The sequence below is a fragment of the Lepisosteus platostomus genome, chromosome 6 (genome assembly GCF_059453375.1).
Source record: "Lepisosteus platostomus isolate fLepPlt1 chromosome 6, fLepPlt1.hap1, whole genome shotgun sequence".
Taxonomy (NCBI): Eukaryota; Metazoa; Chordata; class Actinopteri; order Semionotiformes; family Lepisosteidae; genus Lepisosteus; species Lepisosteus platostomus.
In genome coordinates this window covers 4,394,743-4,413,585 of record NC_142616.1, presented here as the reverse complement: position 1 = coordinate 4,413,585, position 18,843 = coordinate 4,394,743, and the positions used below count along the sequence as shown (strand labels likewise).

Below are 18,843 nucleotides of genomic sequence, written 5' to 3'. Positions count from 1 at the left end.
TCACGCTGACAGTAAAACACACGGCTATTGATCGGTCAGCTTCTGTGGGATAATATTCCTGTTTTCCAGGAGACTATTTCCCTGCTCCCTCTGGATGGATGGTGGCTCTCTTCCTAACAGCAGCTGTTACTGTAGCAGCATCAGTACTTCTGGTGATCCAGTGGAGAAGAATGGAGAGTATGTGCTCATTTTATATACATATTCATTTGTGCGAATGTTTGTGTTGGGATGGGTTTAAAGTCCCACTAAATGACAGTGTTTCAGCAACAAAGGACACCTACTCTTGATAACAGGATTCAGTGTACAGACACCATGTCCAGAACTGTAGATCCGAGGAGATCATCTTCTCAGAGTAGGCTATATTGGCAGATCTATAGTGTAGGATAAAGGATGCATTCCTATCAGTCAGAACCAGTACCGGCCCACAACAGCTTTCCTTACAGTTACAGAACCACTCCTTCCAGGGTTAAAACACCTCTCTCTCTTCAGATGTGAGTGTTTATTCAGAGGAGGTGAGTTTTAACGCTGTCAGGAGTTGGTTCATCAGCATCTATAGACAACAGTGAACATCTGAACTTTTCAGCTGTGTGGAAACTCACAGCAGCCACATATCCAGAATCTTCCTGCTGGGCTCCATCCTTTCTCTTACCCCTTGGAGAAGAGTGGGTTAGGGGTTATGGTGATTTCAGAACAGAGTGTGTTCAGTGTTCCTGTGGAAACACTCTAACACTTGGCCAGATCCACTCTCTATATTTCAGCAGTTATATTGAACACTTTGTAAAACTCTTTTCATGCAACTGAATCTTCTCTTAGATGCTAGCCTAAAGACACGATCTTTACTTGTAATAAATTGTGTATTAATTCAAATTTTAATAATTCTCTTAATCCAAATACACACATCTCACGAGCTGCACACACACTTATCCCTACCAGTGAGCCCAGTAGAGAAGATCCCTGCTGTGGTTTGCTCTGTCTCAGTGAGCCCACTCTGGAAGCTCTAGAGAACCTCACTCAGCCTGTGCCAGAGAGGGAGAGAGACAGTGTTAGCTGAGGAGAGGAGCTGTTCCTCAGGACTGGGGCTCTTTCTGCTCAGTGACTTGTGTAGTACTGATCAGCTCTGAAGAGCTGTTAAGAGTCTGGCAGTGCTTTGAGAGGGGTGACGACAGGGTCCAAACACTCTACTGAACACATCACTCTGGACTACAGTCAATAACAGGATCTTTTCCAGCCTGTCTGATACAGCTGCTGTTAATATATCAGGGTCACACAGTCTACTGGACACACCTCTCTAGACCCCAGTCAGAACAGGATCTTCTCAAGCCTGTCTGATACAGCTGCTGTTAATATATCAGGATCACACACTCTACTGAGCACATCCCAGTAGACACGTCACAGTGTGAGCTGAGGAGAGGAGGCTGAACTTCAGAATTTGACCTCATTCTCCTCATGGCTCAATGTTGTACTGATGAGCTCGGAAGAGTTGTTGAGATTGTGTCAAGTGCTTGCGACACACCCTGTCTGATTCAGCCGCTGTTTGTATATGAGGGTCACACACTCTACTGAACACATCACTCTAGACACCAGTCAAGACAGGATGTACTCCAGTCTGTCTGATACAGCTCATTCCAGTAAAACAGTAGGATTCAGCTCAGCAGATCTTAAAGGAACTTCACTTCACAAACAGAAGGACTCATCTTTTTCATTTCAGATGAGAAAATCACCACCTCATCAGCTGATAGGAGAATAATCAGTGCTGAGCAGATCCACAGAAGGAGGTGTTTTTTAATTATATTAGTGTGACTCTTTAAAACTGGTGTCAGTGCAGGAGCCTACAGATGCAGCCATTCAAAATGCGCGGGCGATACCGCATTATTTTCCGGTACGCTTTACGCAGTCTACCGCAAGCTACCGGTAAATACCGCGAGTTACCAGTAAATACCGCTAGTTACCGTAAATTCTCCTATAATACGACAAGCAAAATAATAGTATCCGGAATTTCCGCAAGGTGGAGCTATTAAAGCTCAACCTCTCATGTTTGAGTTGTGGCCATCAGTCTTTAACGAAGATATTACTAATAGTATTAATAATGAATGACCTTGGACAAGCTGTAAGTGTAAACTCAAAGTATTGCCCTGGTCAACATTCTTTTTTTCATTGACCGTCTTTGTAAAAGTAACACCACAGCATTTCACAATCACGCATTTGTTTCCAATCATGTAAAGTACAGTGATTCACCATGCCTTTCACATGCTCATAAAAGAGATTGATTTAGGAACATAAACATATTACCGTATGCAAACTGTACTGTATACAGTATGTATATGTATATTTAATGTCTTAACTGTGCCCGTTTAAGTATTGAATATTCATATCTAATTTTACCACTGAAGGGAAATCTTAGTAGCTGAGCATAAAAAGAATAGGAGCATACTGTAACGCGTGTGAAGGCCATAAACGATATTAATTTTGGAACATAAACATACAGTATATAGCTTGTCTTGGTACTTTAAAGAAAAACATACACACCAGTATTCCATTTCTCCCTAAACATTTTAAGCATCGAAGTCTTTAACTAACGCGATACCGGAGTCAACAAGCATACTTTTAGAATTTGATTAAAAGGGAATATAATATGGAATTGCGTATCTCAAGAAATTAATAACGATATAATTATATTCATGTTGCAAAAGAACTGCAACGGACATAAAAACTCCCTTGCTTTTAACAGAGCGTTCCATAATTTCTAACTACGAAAATGCCAGGTGAAAGGATTTGTAAACATATTTTGTTAAAGCAAGTCAGTTTTTTCCGCAACACATAAAAGACATTTTTCCAAGAAAGTTTAGCCTTTGTCACTAATGAAACCACTAAATAAAGACATAAATATAGAAATCTTAAGATTTGTTTTATTTAATGTTGGTAGCAGGATGAACGGTCAGGTTGAGCTGAGTGTATATTTTGTCGCAGAGTTGTTGCAAGATGTTAGCAGTGAAAAAGGTATTTAGAAATGAGTTATTTCAAGATGAAAATTTTCAGAATAATTGCAAATCTAGCAGGATAGAGAAAGCACAGAAAACTGGCAGTTAGATTGATCAGATTAGTATGAAAAGTCATTTAGCAAAGGGAATGAGAAGAGTGACAAACTAGTATACTTTAGATCTTTTTTTTCTGAACCAGTGAAAATCTGATCATGTTTCCCTATAACAATAATAAAAAACTTTATTTGATATATCACCATTAAAGGTGGCATCTCAAAGCAATACAGTAGATGTAAAAACAGATAAAAGGACCACAGATTACAAAGTAAATGCATATAAGAAAGACAAGCAGTTAGAGGTGCTACCAAAATTAGAAAATGAAGGAGATACAGACACTAAGATTTCTGAAAAGAAAGGTTCTGAGGTTAGATTTAAACTGGCCCTGGTGTGTGTGTGTTTGTGTCTGTCTGTCCTGTGATGGACTGGCGCTATGTCCAGGGTGTATTCTGCCTTGTGTCCGTCGCTTACTGGGATAGGCTCCAAATCCTCTGTACTGGATAAAGAAATTAGAAATGGATGGAAGTAAAGGCACTGTGTGGATGGAACTATACACAGTGTTAGAAACCCACTATGAAATGGCAGCATCTCACTGAGAATAAAATATTTTATAGTGCTGGCTTAAGGAAACAGCCTTTCCACCTCTCTTGCACAGCAGTATCCATACCTAGTTATTTAAACAAATTGCCTCTAATTATAAACATCTTAATATGCTGGCTCTGTGGATCCGCATCAGCTATGTTTGCCCATTCCTTCAATTCATGTGCATCCAACACACAGTTCAACGCTAGCAACTACACAAAATCTAAAATACCTCAATGGGCTTTGACGTGCTAATGCATTGGTTTAACAGTCCGGGTGTGGCGGGCTTCCAATGTCAACTCGACTCGATTGGAAGACAATGAACGTATTTTAGCCCTAAATGAATTAATAGCAAACATGGTTTACATAAAATACATTTTTCCAAGAAAGTTTATAATAATACGATCTATAGTTGAAATCTGAGCCTACTGTAAATATAAAGGAAAAGCATTTTCAGAGAGCAATCACGCTGTGTTTATGTAGAAAAAGCGATTAGGTTTATGAGCAATCTAATTACCTATTCACTTAAAACGCTATATAAAATAAAGTTTATTTAGAGATGAATGATCAGTGTCGCAGTTTAAATAATTTTTGTAGGAGGGCTTGGACAGATTCCAAGTGCATTTTTGCAATTTACGTTGCATTGTCCAATGTTCTGTTGTAATACAGGCTAGAATACAGTTACAGTAGTCTAAGCTTTATCAGCCTATTTAAAATAATTTTTTTGAATCCCCGGCGGAACACACTCCATAGGAATCAGCGCTTTTATACAGTATATCGCCTTTAAACACATATATTTAAACACGTGTTTACGATTTAAATCAAAACGCGATTCAAATCTATATAAATGTATATTTTGTAACGCATAGGTGACTATTCATTGTTATTAAAAAGACTTAAATTTGATCATGTCGTGATATTTAGAAATATAAATGTGTTTGGTGCGAGTGAGGTTTTATTTAATCTCTGACCAAGGGAAACGTTTCATTTTTTCAAAGAAATGTTTGTTAAAAAATAAAGTCATAGTTCCATGGGATTCAATCACAGACCATGTGACATGGGAGTCAGGAAACTAACACACAGTGCCACCGGATTTAATAACGCAATAAAAAAGCTAAAAAATAATGTGACTGGGCACAGAAAAAGTTTACAGCACAGTACAATAATAAATGCTGACCATGACTTTAGAAGCATAAATTACCTTACACTCAATTTAAACACAAGCTGTCTTTCAGTATGAACCTCTAAGCTGGTTCATACAGAAAATGTGGAAATGCATTAGCCTGATTATGATTAAAAAACACATAATTAAACGCACGTTTGTGATTTAAATCAGAACACGATTTAAATCAATATAAATGTTTATATTGTAACGCATACTGTCCAGCCTCCATTTCTCTATAAAAATTTACTCTGTTGCACACACACACACAATAGAAGCAGGAACCGCTGTCAGAAGGGAAGATATGTTCAAAATATCGCAAATATCGATCATTTTGCGACATTTTGAAATATAAAAGTCAATTGATTGTCCATGATATCGCTATTCTATTTTTTCGAAGAAATGTTTGTTAAAAGAAAAGTCCAGCACCAGCTGGATTCAAACACACAACCTGTGCGTTGTTAATCACGCACCTAGACCAGTAGGCTACAAGACAACTCACATGAACAGGGAGGCGAAACAGCCCTACACAGCCCTGTCGCAGTACACGAATATAATCATACCGCTATTAAATTCTTTAGATACGCGATTCCATATTATATTCCCTTTTAATCAAATTCTAAAAGTATGCTTGTTGACTCCAGTATCACGTTAGTTAAAGACTTCGAAGCTTAAAATGTTTAGGGAGAAATGGAATACTGGTGTGTATTTTTTTCTTTAAAGTACCAAAACCAGCTATATACTGTATGTTATGTTCCAAAATTAATATCGTTTATGGCCTTCACACGCGTTACAGTATGCTCCTATTCTTTTTATGCTCAGCTACTAAGATTTCCCTTCAGTGGTAAAATTCAATATCTACAACGGGCACAGTAAAGACGTTTACAGTAAGTCTTTCTACGACAGACCAACGGACCACAAGTGCCCCTGTCGGTCAACCAATCACGAACCGCGTCATCTTGCATCATGATACGCGATACCGCAGCCAATTACCTGCGGTACGTGTCTGTACCGCACACTTTGAATGGCTGCATCTGTATATTAGTGTTGCTGACTGTTACTTACAGTGGAGAAACGCTGAGGTAATCTGAATGGCATTATATTAATTATATCAGGCTAATGTGTTAGTGTTATTATTTATTCTTTTAAAACTTGTGTCAGTGCAGGAGCCTGTATCAGCGTAACTGACTCTTTTTGGTTCTTACAGAACAGGAAATTCTATGGACATTAAATGGTAAGTAAATATTATTTTGAATGTTCTGTATCGGCTGCATTGTGAAATAGCTTTAAAGCCCTCTACTCCAAAGATTCAAGTACACATTCAAAAAGCCTTTTTGATTTTTTAAAATAAAAGATTTTAATATATTTTAGTCAGTGTATAGAAGAAAAATTAATCTTTTGTTTTGATATTTTGTAGTAAAACAGATCGGTATAAAGTATTATTTTTGTGCCTTGTGTCGTACACTAGAATATCTAATGAATGTCTTTATTATTTTCAGTGAACAACTTGCTTCAGAGAGAACTGGGTGAGTGATCTGTAGTCTCAAACTGTCTTCTTTAGTCTTAAAGCTCTCTGGTGTTTTAAATTTTATAAAGCTGTAGGCTTGCAACATGCAAAGAAAAAAACTGTTCTTAGCCAAAATGTACTGTGTGTAACTTTCCTGTGCACTGTGTATAACTATGAAACTGCATTCCGAAGTGTAGCTGACGTTGAGCCACTTTACAAGACCTTCTGAATATTCATTCCCTAAAACAGAAATTACTGAATAATTTTAGACTGAAGCTCAGTATAAAAAAGAGACAGAGAAGACAACAACCCATCAGCCCCCTGTCCTGAGTGAACAGTCTGTATCTTGACACTGTGGGGGTCCTGCCTGTGTCTGTAGAGCTGGAACAACACAGCTGCTCTGACTGCTTGTGTTCAGCCAGCTGGGCCCCTGTCTGTGTCAGACTGATACTGTCTGTGTGTCAGTCTTCCTGGATCAGGCCTGGTGTGGAGATGTGCTCACCATGGTGCGTGACTGGTCATCTCTCACTGTCCAGCTGATGTCCAGAGATCAGGCAGTGTGACCAGTGAGCAGGACATCTCTGTATCTCAGTCAGTGATACTGGTCACTGTGGGGACGGGTCACTCAGGCTGTGTGAGAATTGCCAACACTTTCACTCATCTGACTGAACAAGGAACAGTTTTCAGTATCAATGATTGGTCTTAAAATATGAAATATTCCTCACTGTTGTTAACAGCAGACTGTATATTTCTTATCTCTCAATGGCTCAAGCACCAGACTCCAGGGTGTCCTGTGATGTGTCTGTGTGTCTTATTGCCTTGTGCTGCTCAGTCTTATTGAGTGAGACTCCAGTCTTACAGCCACTGCTGCTCACACTCACTGACACTCTGATCCACACTGCAGTGGAGACTGGGGATCCTGAAATGGACTGACTGCAGACTGTAGGATAAACTCTGCTATAATAACAGGTAAGAAGCAATAAAGGTCTTTAATACAATAAAGATCTCTCTCTCTCTCTCTCTCTCTCTCTCTCTCTCTCTCTCTCTCTCTCTCTCTCTCTCTCTCTCTCTCTCTCTCTCTCTCTCTCTCTCTCTGCAGATGCTGTGAAGCGAGCTCCTATCCCTAAATCACGTATGTACACTGTGTGAAAATCTGCTGACTGACAGCACTGACTGTATTGACATTTTGTTACCAGTGTGTGACTGTGATTAACAGTGTCTGTATCTCTGTGTTCCAGTGTGTGACTGTGATTAACAGTGTCTGTATCTCTGTGTTTCAGAATGGCAGTGGATCTGCAGTGCTGCAGGTAGGACTGTCTTCATTTGATGACACAGGGGCTGTTTTAAGCCCTCGTGTCAGAGTTTATTGAATGCAGTCCCACACGATCTCTTTAGTGTAAATTGGTTGTTCATGGTGGGTAAAAAGAAGATGTATTTCAATGTCACGTCTGTAATGTAGTACATGAAATCCCATTGGGATCCTTAAGAGATCTTCACCTAGTGGCCGGTAGAAAATTCTTCCAGAGGGGCTGAAGGTGTTCCAGAACTCGTTCTACCCAAAGGCCATGTCCTTTTAGCTCTCACTCCTTCGTGAGGGTCTTCAGGCTGAATATGGCAGAGCCTGTAACCCTGGATTTTGAGAATAAATGTGAAATATCAGGAGGAATCAGGAGCAGAGCCAGTAACAATCAGCTGTCCAAATCCTATGGTACATGACCGTTATACCTGAATAAAATGACAGGAACATATTCACCTTTTGTAGTACAGAAAATATAAAAAAAACAGTATCTGCTCATTTCTCAGCTGCTGTAATCTTTCTGTTGGTGTCGGTCATTGTCCTCTGTGTCTCTCTCTTACTCTGGGCTCTCCTGCAGCTTGTTGTCCTCTGTCTCTCTCTTACTCTGGACTCTCCTGCAGATTGTTGTCCTCTGTCTCTCTCTCTCTTACTCTGGGCTCTCCTGCAACTTGTTGTCCTCTGTCTCTCTCTCACTTACTCTGGGCTCTCCTGCAGCTTGTTGTCCTCTGTCTCTCTCTCTCTCTCTCTCTCTCTCTCTCTTACTCTGGGCTCTCCTGCAGCTTGTTGTCCTCTCTCTCTCTCTCTCTCTCTCTCTCTTACTTTTACTCTCTCTTACTCTTACTCTTACTCTTACTCTTACTCTGGGCTCTCCTGCAGCATGGTGTCCTCTGTCTCTCTCTCTTACTCTGGGCTCTCCTGCAGCTTGTTGTCCTCTGTCTCTCTCTCTCTTACTCTGAACTCTCCTGCAGCTTGTTGTCCTCTGTCTCTCTCTCTCTTACTCTGAACTCTCCTGCAGCTTGTTGTCCTCTGTCTCTCTCTCTTACTCTCTTACTCTCTTACTCTCTTACTCTCTTACTCTCTTACTCTCTTACTCTCTTACTCTCTTACTCTCTTACTCTCTTACTCTCTTACTCTCTTACTCTCTTACTCTCTTACTCTCTTACTCTGGGCTCTCCTACAGCTTGTTGTCCTCTGTCTGTCACGATCGCTAACCCCTCCTCTTAAGGGCTCTCCAGCCCTTCCTCGTTCCCTCCCATTGTCTGCACCTGTTCCCTATTCCCGCTCCCCCTTAAAAGCCAGACGCGGACCTCACTCCTGGTTCCTCATTGAACTCTGCTTCGTGAGGTCCTGCTGCGGCTGGCTCCGTTATGGTTTTAACTTTCTGTTCCTGATCCCCTGCCCTGCCGGTCCCGACCCGGCTCATGGTTTAAACCCCTGGATGGATCTCCTGGCTTTGGACTCTTCTCTCCCGTTTGAATTCCCAGTTTGGACTTCGGCTTTGTTTGTTCGCCCGGACTCACTTTCCCAGTACACCAGCTCACCTCGGACACGCCCCCCTGTATCCTGACCCTTTCCTGCATGACTTTCTCCCTCGTGTATCTTCACTATTCTGGATCCCATCGTCCGACCGGAAGGAACTGCTACGTGACACAGTCTCTCTCTCTCTCTCTCTCTTACTCTGGGCTCTCCTGCAGCTTGTTGTCCTCTGTCTCTCTCTCTTACTCTGGGCTCTCCTGCAGCTTGTTGTCCTCTGTGTCTCTCTCTTACTCTGGGCTCTCCTGCAGCTTGTTGTCCTCTGTCTCTCTCTCTCTTACTCTGGACTCTCCTGCAGCTTGTTGTCCTCTGTGTCTCTCTCTTACTCTGGGCTCTCCTGCAGCTTGTTGTCCTCTGTGTCTCTCTCTCTTACTCTGGGCTCTCCTGCAGCTTGTTGTCCTCTGTGTCTCTCTCTCTTACTCTGGGCTCTCCTGCAGCTTGTTGTCCTCTGTCTCTCTCTCTTACTCTGGGCTCTCCTGCAGCTTGTTGTCCTCTGTCTCTCTCTCTTACTCTGGGCTCTCCTGCAGCTTGGTGTCCTCTGTCTCTCTCTCTCTTACTCTAGGTTTTAAAAAAATATCTTCCCACTCCATGTTTAAAAACCAGTTGCCTATTTGAAAATGACATAAACTAGATTTGACCCCCTGTAAACCAGCCCTGGTACCTGGGGGCAATTTTTGCTGCCTGTACCTGTTTTACTACCGTATGTCTCCTAACAGCAGTGCCCTTTATCCTGATTACCGTAAGTCTTGTAAGACTGGGCCAAAACACAGAACACACAACATGCCCCATTTTTCTCTGTTTTTATATATCCTGATTTACAGGAGGATGTATCAAGTAAGAAAAGTTTATTTTCATCTGGGCATGAATGTTTTTCCCCATATGCTCCCCAGTCTCAGTGTGTGTTTCAGTCTATACAGCCCCTGCAGTGTATAAATGGGGAGTGAAGGCAGGTCTGGTCAGGCCTGTCTGAAGGCACAAGAGAAGCACTGTCTCTCTTAAAGGGCTTTAAAGCTGGTGCTAAATCCTTGGAAGTTAGGTGAGGGTTTTTTTCAATATAAGGATTATTTTTGTGTTTTTCTCCATGGTTAGGATTGTTTTTCTTTTTGTACAGTTAGTGGCCTTTTTCATCATTTATGTTTCTTCCCTCTTTCCCATTGCTTTTCCAGGGATACTGCAGCTGTACTTTGTTTGTTTGTCTTTTTCCCACTCTGCTGCTGCAGTCTCTACACTGTAAATAGGAAATCAGACCCTTCCCACTGCGCTCCCTGAGGCTGTAATTGATCAGGAGAATAAATCTGAGAGCTGTGAGCTCTACTGAGACAGGCTGCAGTGATGGGGGTTCAGTAAGAGACTCAGTGGGGTGTTTGTCTCAGAATAGATCAGTCATTTCAACATCAGTTCATTAATCACTACTGTCAGTAGAGATTGGGGTTTTTACCTCAGATTTGGGTGTTTCTTTACAGGGCAGGGGGAGTAAATTTTCCTCCTGTGTTTCCATATCAGACAGGTCTTTATCTCCTTAGTGTGACACAGTGACTGTGTGTCTAAGAATTTATGTGTGAAAAAAAACTACTATAACAGTTGGGGATATTTAATTTGAATTGAGGGACTATTCCTAGGCCAAGAGTAATACAATAAATAATGTATTTCCTGCCAAAATAAGAAGTTCAGTTACTCATGCCAGCACTGTGAAAGGAAGGGGCAGTAGAGTATTGAGCTGAGAAGTGCCCTCCTCTCAGGACAGGGGGTAATTAATTCTGATCTCTCTTTACTGACAGTGTTTCAATTACATGGAGTCAGTCAGTGTCTCTGTGCCTGTTTTCCTCAGAGCAGCTCAGACATGTCAGAGTCAGGTGCTCATGGTTAGTTTAAGAGGGGTATTTACTGGGGCTGTAGGGCTCCTCTTACTGGCCAGGGGTAATAACGTTGGGGTCTTTCTCTTCAGCCCAGCTGGTGTTCTCATATGGTCCTGGTCATTAAGAGACCCAGTGGTGTGTTTCACTAAGAATGACACTGGAGTGTCAATATTATTTCACTAGTCCCACCAGAGTGAGTGTGTATTGGGGTGTTTGCCTGTGATATTGGGGACCTCATTTCAAACAGGAGTGATCTAGAGGGTGTCTGTGTTTCCAGACTGATAGACTCTCCTGTGGAGTAAGTCAGTGTTTGACACTGTGTCCTGTTCTACACAGAACAAGTGTGAAATATCAGTGGAAGATGTTGTCATGTCGGCTTCACGGATCAGGCTGCGGTTTCCACTCTTGTCCAGGAGTGGGCGCCCTTCATCATCACAGAACTAATGGGGCTCCCTGTCTAGAAATGAGTCAGGTGTTTTTATAAATTCATCTAGGTGGCTGTGTCAGCCTCTCTAGGCACCAGGAGTCAAATAAGGCACCAGGAGAGCAGATAAGAGTCTCTTTGATCGACAGGCAGATCAGCGAAAGAGCGATTAAAACCCACATTCGCGCTGAACATGTGTAATCCCCACCCCCCGTCTCTCAGTGGTCAGAGCTCACTGATTGACAGCTGGTGTCTCCTATCAGAGAGGCGGACAGTGAGCGCGAGCAGTCTGATGTCAGTATGAGCGCCTCTGTTTCTCTCGTCTTTCTCTCCGGGTTTCTGGATGTGTTATTTCTGCTTTAAATTGAACACTTTGGATATTTCTTGGCATTTTCAAAGTAAGTATGGTGGGTTTTCTTATATTTCACAAGGTTTTGTTCTTTCCATTATATTTTTTCTGTAAAAAATGAGCATTATGCAGGTTTTTATAAATTCATGTAGGTAGGTGCGTCAGCCTTTCTAGACTCCAGGAGTAAAGAAAACAAAATAAGACCTGAGAGGAAACTCTTTGATTTTCACTAAATTGACAGGCAGACAAAGGGAGAGTATTTATTCAGTATTAAGAATTAAAAATTAAGAGTTAATACTGCTCCTACTGTCTCCTATCAGAAATTATTATTATTATTTCTGTTTAATTTGAATATTTTAGATATTTCTTCACATGTTCAAAGTAAGTGTGAAGTCCTTTATTTCAGCAAGGTTTTGCTTTTTCCATTATATTTGTTTGTAAAAACTAGCAGTATTCAGTCTTTGAATTCAGCACTTTTTTATTCTGCGTCGTCAGGAAAATGGTCTCAGAGAAGATGAACGAGCTGCTGAACTGGGATTTGAAATAAACCGGTTTAACAGACAGGCTGTCCAGTTTCTTACAGTATACAGGTCGTTGTGGTGGGTTTGAAGTGTTTGAAAGCGAGTGGTCGGGCTGCAGTTTCTCCTGCAGTCCGGTCGGTCCTGTGTTTATTAATAATGTCGTTTAAAAAAATAAAGTTTCGTCGCTGTGAAAACAAGTGTTTAATGTTTGTATTTAGAGGATATTGGGATCACTCCCATGTGTAACACTAGTGAAACAGTGAAGAAGATGTCGTTTCTCTGGAAGGGAAGAGCAGTCATTAGTAATTGACTGGTGTTTCTCTCTCGGTGTGTTTGGGGACAAAGACATTTCACAGTCTGATGGAGTTGAGTTGGACTGTGATCGGCAGGAGCCTGTTGTGATGTTTGTGTTTTATTCCCCAGCTGCTGTGACTCTGGACCCTGATACAGCTCACTGTGAGCTCAGCCTGTCTGGGGATGGGAAGAGAGTGAGACTGGGACAGAGGAAGAGTCTCTCTGACAATCCTCACAGGTTTGATGACTGGGAATGTGTCGTGAGCAGGGAGGCCTTCACCTCAGGGAGACACTACTGGGAGGTGGAGGTGAATCAATACTGGAGAATAGGAGTGACCAGAGAGTCTGCAGAGAGGAAAGGGGGGTTCAGCTTCTCTCCCCAGCAGGGTTACTGGTGTCTGTACTCTGGCTCTTCTGGTTTCTCTGCTCTCACTGCCCCTCGGACCCGTCTCCCCCTCAGTCTGCGGCCCAGGAAGCTGGGGGTGTGTGTGGATATTGAGGAGAGGAAGGTCTCCTTTTACACAGTGGAGCCCAGAGCTCATGTCTACACTTTCACTGACATGGTCTTCCCTCAGGGGGAAAAGATCTATCCTGTCTTCTGGACTGAGGATTCAGATAAAGCCCTTGAGCTGCTGCCTGCTGTCAGTGTGGAGATTAAATCCGTCACTGACTCATGAACACAGGCTGACTCTCTCCCAGCTCTCTGTCCACTGCTCACTGCTGGGAGATGGGTTTACTGACGGGCAGTGAGATGAGGTCAGAAATATAGTAGTAATTTTAGATGATGATGTTGTGTTTAATTTTTTTATTTACTATAACACATTTAAACGGGGAAAAATAACATGTACGAGAGAGGGCGAGATAACGCGCTACCAGCCAGCTGTACTCCTGACTTGTAAATATCTCTGGAAACCCTGCTGTGTTTTTTTCTAATTTTGAGAAAATAAACTTTTAAAAATGAAATCCCGTGTGAGTCTCTCCTGCGCGCGCCGGTGACTGTGAAGCTGCCAGACCAGGGAGGGACCCGCTGACGTCACCACAGCCAGGAGGAATATGGACTGTGACGCAGACAGGAAGTGGCTCAGGGTGGTTATGGGAGTTGTAGTTTGTAGGCAGCCCTGCGTCTGTGAGCAGCTACAGCCCGTCTAATACTCCCCGGATTCATTATTATATTCAGTATTTTATGTTCGTTTGGGGTTTATTTTTACTGTGGTGGTTTGTTTAATGTGACAGACATTTTATTTGATCTCTGATCGTGATCCAGGGAAAAGTGCGGAATGGATACTTCTTTTCTAGCCTTTATTTTATTTCCCAAAAAAGTTTGGTAATGGGCCAGTGAAAGCTCTGCTTTCCTTCATATGAAAGCCCAAAATCCTAAACAGAACCCAGGGGCAGGTTTTTTTTCTTCACGGACAGAAACTTGGGCTCCGTGTCGGTCTTGTCTTCCGTCCTGCCGTTTGGCACAGAGGAACTGTGTCGTGAGAGGTAGTTTTAACACATTCCCTTGTGCGCCGGTTAGTGTGGTAATTGTGAGACGCTCCCTAGAGCAAGCGGGTTAGTAGATGGCGACAGACCTGCTGTTATAGTAAGAAGTGAAGTTTAACGCATTCCTGCTGTTGTGTTCAACTGTGTTTAATATCTACAAACTAATCCAAAACACGAGAGACTGCACCGGGAGATTACTGCACTGCTTCGGCACTTAATCTGTTCAGTAGGACCAACATCATTATCTGAGGGATTATTTTTGTAACTTTGGCATGTACAGTATATATATTTAATTTAGCTTATTTTTGTTCCTCTGTGACTCTGTCCTGGAACAAAACGTGCTACAATTCGTTACTCTTAATACTGCATCTCCGACCACATTTGAAATATTTCACTTTGTTCACTTTGTGACGCAGTGCTGTACTGCGGGAAAACATTGTTGACAAAATGAATATCGAACTTCGAGCTGGTAAATATTTTCTTAGAAATACATTTTATTATGCAAATAAATTCAACTGCTTGACTAAAATGTCTCCATGACTAAAATGTTGTAAAAACAATGTTGTTAAATGTCTGTTCTATATCAGACGGGTCTCAACTAAAATACTTATTATAATTAAATAATTATAATTAAAATTTAGTCCACTAGACTTAATTAAATGTTTGTGACTATGACTAATAGATATTGACAGACTGAAGGAACTGAGTCTCTTTAGTCTGAAGGGAGTGTCCCACACTGACAGACTGAAGGAACTGAATCTCTTTAGTCAGAAGGGAGTGTCCCACAGTGAATCTATTGAATCTGTATCTAGTGAAGTGGTCTGTACAGTAAAGTCTCAATTCAGTTATTGCTTCTATAGTGTTACATTTAGAGATGTTAAAACATATTCAGTTTTTCCATTTTTAAAGCACAAATGTTTTTGCAAAATGTATGATGTTTTTCTGTGTCTGGCAATGACATTCCTGTAGTTAGCAATCAGCTGACACCTGTATTTACTGCACAGGACCTCCCACTGCTAATGTTAGTGGTCTGTCTTTGATGGTGTTGAGGTGCTGTATCCCCTGTGTGTTCAGGAAAGGAGAAGGAGGAGAACTCATAGGCTCACAGGACACTTCCAGGAGAGAAGCTGTGCAGGATGTAAGAGATAAGATATGATCGCTTTATTAGCCCTATACAATTTCTTGCAGGATGTTGCTCTGAGTTTTGCTGGCTTCTGTCAAGATTCTGATCACCCAGTAAATAAACCTGTGAACTTTGGTTTTGCTGGTTTCTTGCCTAAATAATGCTTTTACATATGAAGTAATGTGGTTATACATGAATCAATATTATACAGTATAATAATAATTTTGAATTTTAAAGACTGATAAATGTTAAGGCTTTTAAACTGAATCAAAATAGAAACACCTTCTGTATCTCAAACATTGGCTTTAGGGGTTTGATGAAAGCTCAATTAACAAGGATCCACAAGCAACATATCTGCAGGTTGTGACCAAAGAAAATCAGTGCAAATCACAGCAATACTACAGATTTAAAATTCCACTTAGAGGTGCAGCTTTAAAGTAAACCTGGACAGTTAATCACAAACAAGACAGATGAGGCTGTGACCTCAGTCTACAGGTCAGCTAAATTATTTTTGCTCCGGTAACCAAAATGTGCACTGATTTCTGTGTGGCTTGTTATGGTCTTTGAAAAGACAATATATATGTTAAACATGTGAGTCTGCCTAGTCTGACCCTCCTATCAGATCAGGGTTTGTCCTGGAGGGTCAGTAGCTCAGTGCTGCCCCCTGTAGCCAGAGAACGGTGGGGAAACAGACCACAGAGAGCAGCCTGTTTCTCTGGGAGACTCAGCTTTCGCTCTCCTCTGGGTCATGATCTCAGATGCTCAGGTCTCTGGATGATTGGCAGGGAGGAATCTAGTGATCAGGGTGGGCTAAAGTCCTCCTCTCTCTACAGAGTCCTCCTCTGTCCTGCTCTGATGGGCCAGATCCCCAGATCTATGATCTATTAGTGATCTCGTAATCAGGATGGGCTAAAGTCCTCCTCTCTCTACAGCTCCTCTCCTGCTCTGATGGGCCAGATCCTCAGATCTATGATCTATTAGTGATCTAGTGATCAGGATGGGTGAAGGGTGATCCTGTCTTGTGTTCTGTAGCTGGTCCTGTGCTCTGTCGGTCTCCTGCTCAGCTGGGTCGCCCTCAGCACCACAACCTTCACATCCTGTTGACCTCTGACCCCGCTCTTCCCTCCTCTGGGCAGGGGAAGGTGACAGTAAACCTCACGATGCAGAAAGACCTGAAAGTCCCTCTTGTCTCTGTAATAATCACAACAGCGCGTCAGTGGGCTACAGGTATAACAGTAACACTAATAGAAATGAGAGCTGTGTCAGTGTGAGAGATCTGTGAGCACAGTGCACTCTCTACAGCAGAGGAGCAGGAGATCCAGTCTTTCCTGAGCTCAGGACTCCCAGCAGCACAGTGCTGGCTTGGTACTGGAGAACAGCCTCCTTCAGCTGTCAACAGCTGTAACGTGGTGTTTCTTTTCTTCCCTCCACCCCCAGCACACACACTGGAGCAGCTGGGGTTTGGGAGTTTCGGGGGTTTGTGCTTCCTGTAAAGACTGCCAGCCTCTGAGTCTCTCTGAATCACCTCCTGCCTCAGGAAGGAAAGCAGCAGTTATTTACATAACTGAGTGTGATACAGTATAGTACCCTGTGTGTGAGATTGTGTGATTGTGTCCTGTGAGTGTGCTTGTGTTACAGTACTCTGTGTGTGTCGTGGTACTCTGTGTGTGTGATTGTGTCCCGTGTGTGAGATTGTGTGATTGTGTCCTGTGAATGTGCTTGTGTTATAGTACTCTGTGTATGACGTGGTACCCTGCGTGTATGATTGTGTGACTTGAGTCTTGTGCGTGTGAGGTTGTATGATTGTCCTGTCAGTGTGTGTAATAGTACCCTGTGTGTGTGATTGTGTTATAGTACTCTATGTGTGTGGTGGTACCTTGTGTGTGATTGTGTCCTGTGTGTTGAGATTGTGTGATTGTGTCTTGTGTGCATGACATTGTGCCTTGTGTGTGTAAGATTGTGTGACTGAATCTTATGTGTGTGAGATTGTATGATTGCGCCCTGTGTGTGTTTGTGTAATTGTGCCCTGAATGAGTGACTATGCCCTATGTGTGTGCGTGTGTAAGAGTATTCAGTGTATGTGACAGTACCCTGTGTGTGCATACGTCTGTGTGATTGTGCTGTGTGTGTGTGTTTCTGAGATTGTGCCCTCTGTGTGTGATTGTGCTTTGTGTGCGCCTGTTCTATGTGTGCATGTGTCTGCAATTGTGCTGTCTGTCTGTGTTTGGATTGTGCCCTGTGTGTGTGTACTTGTGTGATTCTATAGAATGTCTATACTGTAAATATGTCTGTTTGTAATATTTAATATGCACTCTGTGTACATGTGTGATCCTATTACAATGTGTGCATGACTGCATATACACACGTGTGTGTGATTGTAATGTATCCTGTGTGTGTGTGTGTGTGTGTGTGTGTGTGAGTGTGTGTGTGTGTGTGTGTGTGTGTGAAGTATAATGGGGAGAGATGGAACAGAAAATGTAATAGTAAGTACTTTAAGTAACATACACGCTGGAACAGGAAACACAATGTCACAATGTCCCAACTCATTTTACTGTAGTTTGATTAAAAACAAAATCAGAAGCAGAAGCTGCAGGGAAAGAGAGTGCCAGCAGAGGGCGCTGACCCCAGGACTCAGTAGAACTATCAGACTCCACTGTTCTCCTGTAGCTGGAGACCCGGGTGTAGACCCCAGGGAAGTTGGGCCGAGCACAACCTCTTCCAAAGCTCACAATCCCAGCCAAGGCCCGTAACTGGCCCAGTTCAGCCCCTGAGAACCTCAGTCCTTCAGTGCTCTAGTGTCTTCAGTCAGGGGTTAAAGGTCACTGTGAGTCTGGACTCATGAAGACAGTGAGCTCAGTCTCTGAGAGCCCCAGTCCTTCAGTGCTCTAGTGTCTTCAGTCAGGGGTTAAAGGTCACTGTGAGTCTGGACTCATGAAGACAGTAACTGGCTCAGTTCAGTCCCTGAGAGCCCCAGTCCTTCAGTGCTCCAGTGTCTTCAGTCAGGGGTTAAAGGTCACTGTGAGTCTGGACTCATGAAGACAGTAACTGGCTCAGTTCAGCCCTGAGAGCCCCAGTCCTTCAGTGCTCTAGTGTCTTCAGTCAGGGGTTAAAGGTCACTGTGAGTCTGGACTCATGAAGAGAGTAACTGGCTCAGTTCAGCCCTGAGAGCCCCAGTCCTTCAGTGCTCTAGTGTCTTCAGTCAGGGGTTAAAGGTCACTGTGAGTCTGGACTCATGAAGACAGTAACTGGCTCAGTTCAGTCCCTGAGAGCCCCAGTCCTTCAGTGCTCCAGTGTCTTCAGTCAGGGGTTAAAGGTCACTGTGAGTCTGGACTCATGAAGACAGTAACTGGCTCAGTTCAGCCCTGAGAGCCCCAGTCCTTCAGTGCTCCAGTGTCTTCAGTCAGGGGTTAAAGGTCACTGTGAGTCTGGACTCATGAAGAGAGTAACTGGCTCAGTTCAGCACTGAGAGCCCCAGTCCTTCAGTGCTCTAGTGTCTTCAGTCAGGGGTTAAAGGTCACTGTGAGTCTGGACTCATGAAGACAGTGAGTTCAGTCTCTGAGAGCCCCAGTCCTTCAGTGCTCTAGTGTCTTCAGTCAGGGGTTAAAGGTCACTGTGAGTCTGGACTCATGAAGACAGTGAGTTCAGTCTCTGAGAGCCTCAGTCCTTCATTGCTCT

At 42.7% G+C, this 18,843-nt stretch overlaps 2 protein-coding genes and 1 long non-coding RNA gene across 17 annotated transcripts in view; 1 reads left to right on the top strand and 2 right to left on the bottom strand.

Annotated features, from left to right (window-relative positions):
- The window catches only part of LOC148659669 (butyrophilin subfamily 1 member A1-like), a 236,850-nt gene that overhangs the window by 123,797 nt on the left and 94,210 nt on the right, over window positions 1-18,843 (top strand). For 9 of the 15 annotated variants that reach the window (XM_088637460.1, XM_088637458.1, XM_088637459.1 and 6 more), the window contains 6 exons: window positions 70-177; window positions 5,987-6,013; window positions 6,279-6,305; window positions 7,386-7,418; window positions 7,567-7,593; window positions 12,690-13,523. The exons of 1 other annotated variant lie outside the window; for it this stretch is intronic. In XM_088637460.1, the coding sequence (XP_088493586.1) occupies window positions 70-177; window positions 5,987-6,013; window positions 6,279-6,305; window positions 7,386-7,418; window positions 7,567-7,593; window positions 12,690-13,237 (770 nt within the window). In that variant the 3' untranslated portion in view covers window positions 13,238-13,523. Of the gene's footprint in view, window positions 1-69; window positions 178-5,986; window positions 6,014-6,278; window positions 6,306-7,385; window positions 7,419-7,566; window positions 7,594-12,689; window positions 13,524-18,843 lie in introns of those variants that run through there. 5 more of the 15 variants (XM_088637462.1, XM_088637461.1, XM_088637449.1 and 2 more) reach the window with 4 other exon arrangements.
- The window catches only part of LOC148659670 (butyrophilin subfamily 1 member A1-like), a 117,340-nt gene that overhangs the window by 56,206 nt on the left and 42,291 nt on the right, over window positions 1-18,843 (bottom strand). The window lies entirely within an intron of this gene.
- Window positions 14,523-16,551, bottom strand: LOC148659672 (uncharacterized). The gene is made up of 2 exons (XR_015939758.1): window positions 16,099-16,551; window positions 14,523-16,005 (listed from the first exon to the last, which is right to left on the bottom strand). It is a non-coding gene; the product is annotated as an uncharacterized LOC148659672 (long non-coding RNA).